The sequence below is a fragment of the Saprolegnia parasitica genome, assembly GCF_000151545.1.
Source record: "Saprolegnia parasitica CBS 223.65 unplaced genomic scaffold supercont2.5, whole genome shotgun sequence".
In the NCBI taxonomy this organism is placed as follows: domain Eukaryota; phylum Oomycota; class Saprolegniomycetes; order Saprolegniales; family Saprolegniaceae; genus Saprolegnia; species Saprolegnia parasitica.
Genome location: NW_012156399.1, coordinates 615,170 through 622,298, shown reverse-complemented (window position 1 = coordinate 622,298; position 7,129 = coordinate 615,170). Strand labels below are relative to the sequence as shown.

The 7,129-nt window shown below is 56.2% G+C and overlaps 3 protein-coding genes across 3 annotated transcripts in view; 1 reads left to right on the top strand and 2 right to left on the bottom strand.

Moving 5' to 3' along the window:
* The window catches only part of SPRG_19398 (hypothetical protein), a gene marked incomplete at both ends in the record, with an annotated part of 2,149 nt that extends 757 nt beyond the window's left edge, over positions 1 to 1,392 (bottom strand). Inside the window, one exon of the mRNA XM_012340887.1 lies at positions 19 to 1,392. Coding sequence (XP_012196277.1) covers positions 19 to 1,392 — 1,374 coding nt within the window. The remainder of the gene's footprint in view (positions 1 to 18) is intronic.
* A 3,238-nt stretch (positions 1,393 to 4,630) lies between these two features.
* Positions 4,631 to 5,671, top strand: SPRG_02090 (hypothetical protein). Its single transcript, XM_012340642.1, has one exon. It carries the CDS (start codon positions 4,671 to 4,673, stop codon positions 5,604 to 5,606), a length of 936 nt encoding a protein of 311 aa, XP_012196032.1. The 5' UTR covers positions 4,631 to 4,670; the 3' UTR covers positions 5,607 to 5,671.
* Positions 5,672 to 6,630: 959 nt separating this feature from the next.
* The window catches only part of SPRG_19397 (hypothetical protein), a gene marked incomplete at both ends in the record, with an annotated part of 1,750 nt that continues 1,251 nt past the window's right edge, over positions 6,631 to 7,129 (bottom strand). The window contains one exon of the mRNA XM_012340886.1: positions 6,631 to 7,126. Within this exon, the coding sequence (XP_012196276.1) occupies positions 6,631 to 7,126 (496 nt within the window). The remainder of the gene's footprint in view (positions 7,127 to 7,129) is intronic.

Genomic DNA, 7,129 nt, shown 5'->3' with positions numbered 1-7,129 from the left:
CGGCGCCGTGTACAGCACGTGCATGATCTGGGCCATGAGCGGGGTGACACCGATGCCGCCGCCGATGAAGACGACCTTTGTGTACGACGCCGGTACAAGTGCGGGCGAGACGTAGCCACCATCCATGTACACGACGGGGTCGACACCAGAGGCCGTGCACTGGCGAATGTACTCATGCACCTGGCCAGACCACTGACCAAGCGTCTTGATGTACACCGTGAGCGAGCCGGGCGTGTGCAATGGCGTCGACGCGACGCTGAACGGGTGCCACTGCGTCTTGGAGACCGACGGGACCTTGAGGTAGACGACGTCGCCGGCCTGGTACGAGGTTGCGCACTCAAACACGAGCTCGGTCACTTCGTGCGGGTACGCGGCCGCCTTTTGGATGACGACCGGCGCTTGGATGGTCGCAGACGAGAGCATGCGGTTGCCAATGTAGAGCACGATGGTGGCGAAGAGCCAGATGGCAATGTTGCCCCAATGCATAATCGCAAAGGCCGTGGCGGGAATGAAGAGGAAGTGGGCGGCGTAGAACACCTTGTAGTAGTGGCGGCGCACGTACGGGATCGACGTGATGCCCATGACAAACATGCTCAGGAACGAGAGCCACCCAAAGGTGTTGATCCAGTTCATCTTGCCACCCTTGGCCACGTTGCAGTCAAAGCACGGCAGCAGCATGAGCGATTCGTTTTCAGCGATAAACACTTGGACGTAGAACCCCGTGTGCACGGTCGCGAAGAGGATCACGACGATACCGAGCCAGCGGTGGTACTTGACGCCGTGGGCGTACGGGATGCCGAGCCACTCCATCCAAAAGCAGTGGCGCGACGCAGGCAGCGCGAGGAACACCATGTTGTACAAGGTCGAGAAGCCGAGCGTCTTGGCCGCCAACTCGATCTTGGCCTGCGTCTTGGTCGTGGGCTTGATGCGCGGGCTGTAAAAGTAGTAGAAGAAGACGATGTTGCCAACAACAACGGCCAGCAAGAAGAGGACCTCGCCGTAGCTCACGAGCGACCACAAGAAGCGCGGCTTGCGCTGGAGCATGTGCGAGAGCGCCGGTACCGGGAACGTCGCGCCACGGGTGGCCAGACGCACGATCAAGAAGGCCACAAACATGGGCAAAATCACGGCGAAGAAGAGATACGTGTAGTTGACCATCTCCGAGTGGCCCGAGCCCTTGACCTTGGGGTTGACGTTCCAGAGCGGGTTCAAGTACGATGCCGTGATCGGCGCCGTCATGGGCGTGTAGATCACCGTGATGGCAAAGATGGAGTAGAGCATGAGCAGCCCCGCGATGATGTGCGGGACGAGCGCAAATTTGGGCGGCGCGGGCTTGGCATCCAGGTGCAGCTGCACGTGTTGCGTCGGCGTTGAGATGGCGTGGAAGGCCATGTCGGAGATGAAGCAAATTGAAATGTGAGCCTCTCGACCACCGCCTCGTTTTGTCCGGCGAGTGAGCACTTGCCGATTCGTTGAACGCGGTGCTGAACAGTTGGCTCGATGCTTGCTGACGCTTGCATATACGTGGATTACTACGTCGATTGAAGCTGCTTTATATGGTCGTGCTGCTGGTATCTTCTCGGACGAGGCTTGAATTTGATTGGATCTGATTCAGCCAATCAAATTCTCCCATGTCACGGATTGGCTAACGGCGGTCCCGTGAGCGCGCCAAGAGTCAAGTTGGCCCTGGCGTCAAGTGCCACATGGGACCTCGACTACTGCCGCATGGTTTTGTTTGGCTGAGTGAAACCCAGACTTGATAGGTGGACGACCATCCTACCGCGTCTTACTTGGCTGCGAGGAGCTTCGATTTCGAAGGTGATCGGTACCTGGAAGGCGCGACGAGTGTATGAAGACGACTGTGCTTATGAAGAGGTGGCATTGAGACGGCTGATAGAATTGAGTTTTATGTAAACGGGGTGTTATCTCCCTAGCGAGCACCGTCTTCGAGGTCCGCGGCTTCGCCTCTACTTTTACTTTTCCTGCTTGACTTTTTCTGGTTCAATGCACGCTCTGCATGAAACCAGAATACTAGTTCGTGGTACGCAGCGCGCAAAAACAGTCTACACAGTCGGATTGTTTGTAAACTGGGTAAGAACGTCTTGGGACAGACAACTTCTATATTTCTTCAGAGCTTGGATTTGTTGGTGGTGCGTGTGTGCATTGCTTGCGACAACTGCGCGACGGCAACGGCCGTCCGTGGCCAGCAATTCCTCTTGCTGGCATCTACGCGAGTGCTTTACAGGCAAAATCAAGTTGAGTGAATGCACTAATAGCTTCGTCGACGGCAGGCGCCGTGGGTTTTTCACCCAGTACCAGTGCTCTCCTGGCCACGGAAATCCGTACTATGTAGTAGACAGGATGCGGGTTGCCTTCAAAACCGTGCAGCGTCAGTGGGACGGAGGCTTCTTTGCCGCTCCTTGTACTTTATACGTCCACGATACTGTCTACGTAAATCTGAGCCGAAACAGTACATAGCGTGCAGTTGTTTGCTCAGCGACGGGGATTCAGAAAGGACGTCTCGTCGGCGAATTGCAGCCAGGGCGCGTGCCCAGGCCTCCATCACGTTAACGTTACCAAAACTGTCTGTCTCAGCGTCCCGGCAGTCTCGTCAATGGGCCTCCGCTCCAGCAGCTTTGACGCGTCGAGTTTCTTGAACGCTCCGTGGTCAAGCCCCGATCGAATCTGGTGCTGATAATATCGAACGCTAGCGTCCAAAGAAATGCAGGGGACATGGATGGATCCATGCCATTAAACCAGGCATGAGAAAAAGCGCGTCAGAACGTGAATAAATCGCTGCTGATTGGTAAAAATGGTCTGCAAACGTACATTCCCACATGTTCTCCGACGATCGATTGCCTTGCACAGTGGATGTCCTGTCGCGCTGACAAAGACAAGACCATGCACATCATCGCCCGTCGCGACGAGATGGTAGGTACAGACTAGCTCCTATGCACGCTCTACAGTACTGTACCTACTTGCGTCGTCTCCCGCCAATGTGCCTCGTCACACGAGCTCCGGTATCTTCAGGATCAGACACTTTCTCAGAACGCCACCTTGGGCGAAACGGTCGTACGTGCCTAGGCATGTCAAGTGTGCGCCTAGGTCATGCGTCTTCCGACAGGGGCGAGATGCCTCGGGCAAATATCCACCATCGAATAATCACTGTCCATACTCGGATGATCGCATTGCTGCGCTCTGGCGTTTGATATGTTTCTCGGCTCGAACGCAGCAGCCGAGTCTTCCGGTCGACGCTGACGAACCTTCCGGCTGCTGTTCTCGCGACCAAGGCGGCTACGATTACACGCTTGCACGTAAAGCACTTTGCTCGTCGCTAGTCGCGTCACTCAACGCTCTTCTCGACGACCCTTGGTGCGCACGCTACCTTGTTCCTCTCACGATCCCGCAACACGACCGCTAACGTCCTCGCTGGTCCCAATGGCTTGCCTCATTAGCATATTATGAACATTTGCATATTTACAATTGCATGTTACTATATCGTGTCAAGAATCACACCGCTGCCACTACAACCTTCAAAAAGCGTCTCGTGGACTCAGCATCTGCAGCGAGTCGCAACGCACCTTCCACCACAAAACGTGCAGTAAAAGCAACGAATTCTCGAAAGCACTCAGCATTCAGTGTTCGATCACTATGACGCAACCCGCCTACCTCCAAGGGCGTTGCTGTTTTTGTAAGCGTCGCGAAGTTTTCCTGGGCGAACGCGCCTCGCGATCAAGCGCGAATCCGATCTCTGCAAGCAGGGGTAGTACATACAGCTATTATGTACCCCTGTCTGCACGTGCTAGTACGAACTTGGCGGTGGGAGCCGTTGCCCTGTGTCTTGCAATCGACATGGACTATGGACGCGTGTTGTTCATGACGTACTGTCGACCATCCCGACGGAACCTTTAACGGCGACCAAACGCCATACTAGTCCCGCACTAAAACTTTACTACAGTAAACGTAGCTGCGACACAGAGAGATATGCAGCACACCAGCTCATGTGTTGGTGTCATGTAGCAAGACATGTACGTGCTTAGATTGGTATCGCTAATCTCAAAGCAGCAGCACTACATGTACTGGATGGTCTGTGGCTGATGTGTACTATGTACCCGGCTCACGACACGAACCTTAGGCTAAGTGAATGGCTTTCTGCATACACCACGTCCCTTGGATGATTTTCTCCGTCCCAAAAGCTAGGCTAGCATTACGCAAACGCGCTCCTCCCGCGTCTTTCGTCGCCACGATGAAATAATGTGACGTCTCTTCGCGTTCCTCCAGCACATCGTAGTGCCAAACTCGGTTCAAGTCGTCTCTATTTGGTGCTTTTCTGTTGTTGAAATGAGTCAGCCTTGTAGCTTTTCGATAGCATAATAATGGTCTGGACACAAAACTGTGGTTGCTTGCATGGGTGCCGTTGGAGGTGATATCCGTTCGAGGAAGGTCCGGCGCACCCAGATCCATGATACCCCTCTAAACACCTGTTTTTGTATCAGCCAATTATATCCCGCCAATGGCACGTCTGCCACGCCTGCGACCCGCGTTGTCTATGACTCATCCTCCCATGGCCGTGGTAGTTGAATCTGGTCTCGAGTGCGCTGGAATCCGACCCGATGGTCATTCGTCGACTTGCACTCTGGGACGCACACCTTCCACGTGACACCCGCAGTATGCCTGAAATCACAAAGGAAGTCGGCATCGCCTTTGCTCTCACGTGGGCCGCGGCGTTCGCGACCTGTCTCGGTGGTCTCGTCATCTTTAGCGCGTCCATGGTCAAGATGGCCAGCGCCAAGAACCTCTCGATCGCGCTCGCGCTCGCCGGTGGTGTCATGGTCTTCATCTCGCTCGTCGAGATTTTCAACGAGTCGGTCGAACAGTTCAAGGCTGGCAACGCGGACGAGGCCGGCGAGTGCGACCCGACGTGCGAGGGCAACGCGTGGGTCTATACCAACATTTGCTTTGCCATTGGCGCTGGTATCATCTACCTCCTTGATGCGATCGTGCACCGCCTCTCCCCCGACCTCAAGGACGAAGTCGACGTCGCCGATCTCTCGCGCCTCGAGCAAGTAGTCGATGGCCACGTGCCCCTCTCAACGCCACTCGACTGCGAGAAGGAGACGCTCGCCGGGAAAGAGAAGGCGGCCATGAACCGCACGGGCATCCTCACGGCGATTGCACTGGCGATCCACAATCTCCCGGAAGGTATTGCCACGTACACGGCGGCAGTCCACGACCTCAAGGTCGGCGCAACCCTTGCCATTGGTATCGCGCTGCACAACATTCCCGAAGGCATCGCTGTCGCAACGCCTGTCTACTTTGCGACGGGCAACCGCTGGAAGGCGTTCTTCTGGGCCTGTGGGTCGTCGCTCGCCGAGCCGCTCGGCGCGATCCTTGCCTTCTTCATCCTCGGCGACGGCCTCAATCCGTCTGTCGAGGGCGCGATGTTTGGTCTTGTCGCTGGTATGATGGTGACGCTCTCGATCAAGGAGCTCATCCCGTCGGCCGTCAAGTTCTACCCCGACGGCCACGCTGTCTCGATCGCGATTCTGGGTGGCATGGGCCTCATGTCCCTGAGTCTCATCCTCTTTGCCTATGTCGGTGTCTAAGGCGACGCTCCTTAAAGGTGTTGTCTCCAGTGCTACATGGAATAAGATCTTGTTTGTGTTTTTCGGGGTCGTACATTCAACTTGATATTTTTCTACCGAAATAAAAATGTCGGACTTTCTTTGCTGCGTACCCCCGGTTGAGGGACGTAGGTAGACGGTAACGCGATCGACAAGGTGCTGGCGCTCGTGCTGTGCAAGGAGCCGGAGAAGTCGATGAAGAGCAAGCTGCTCGGGGTCTTGTACGAGGCTGTGGTGCAAGTGTAGTTGAGCGACACGTGCCGCCTTGACGGCAAGCGTCCATGGACTTATCAGTGGTAGGTCGGTGCGAAAGACGCGATCGTTCCGGACTCGCCAGACGTTGAACCGGACGCAGGCGCGGAGCACGGGCCAGAGGTAGCGGATCACGGCTTGGTGCATGTTGGAGGCCGTCTTGGGCGTCGAGTAGAGGTAGCCCGAGAGCGTTGTCGGCAAGGTCACGCCTAAGGGGAACGTAACCGCATGAAGCGTGCCCCACATGTCCTTGATGAAGTCGCTGTCCACGAGGAGGTGGCGGTACTCTCGTGCTCGGGGCAGAAAAGGCATGCTTGGTCGACCCTGTCGAGCCAGTGCAAATGGGCGCGGAACTTGACCGCGCGCAGCATTACTTGGTAAACAAGTCGGCTTGCACTTGGATAAGATGGCGTCGGGTAGTCGGAGCTCAGATGTGGAGGCCATGGCAGCAGACGCATCGCAGAAGTCGTCATCGACGACTAAATGGCGGGTCAGGAGCTGCGGGTGCGACATTGGCGGGGCGTGCCTACTTCTGTCTTGCGGTGCTGATAACGTTGAGTTGACGAGGTCGACATGCAGCTAGCGAGCTTCACAGTGTCAGACAGAGAGCTGAAAATACACACCGTGTTGCTGCACAAGCGATCAAGGCAGGCTCCATGATTTTACATGGCAGGGACAAGACGACTGATGGAATACAAAAATCGTTACTCATTATTGTCGTCCAGTTACTGCGAACGAGACTACTGGAACTCGTCTACATTTCAAACTCTTCGTGGTGCACGGCAAAGCGCGTCGAGTGCGCTTGCGCATCGATCGCACGCGACAGAGTCTTGGGCCCCGAGACGTAGACACCGATCGCTGGCGTCGTCCAGCTCTTGGTCGTACCGTCCACGAGGCTCGAGAAGAAGTGCGGCCAGTCCATGCGGCCTTTCTGGACGCTGTAGCGCTCGATGAACGCCTCGTCCGACATCATCGGCTCCTTGGGGACCTCGTCGACCTGCGAGCGCGCGACCGGCACCGGCGTGTACGGCTTGACCAAGACGACGACGTAGGCCCAGTAGGCGCCAATGACGATCGCGAGAAACTCCATCAAGCGCTGCAGCGGCCAGTACGACGGGTCGGCGGTCGTGATCTTGGTGTTGTAGTGCACCGCAACAAAGAGCGAGCCGGCGCCAAAGAACGCAGCGATGAACAAGAGCACCTGGCGCAGCGTCGACACGTTCGCGTACGGCCGCGGCGCCACGTTCGAGCTC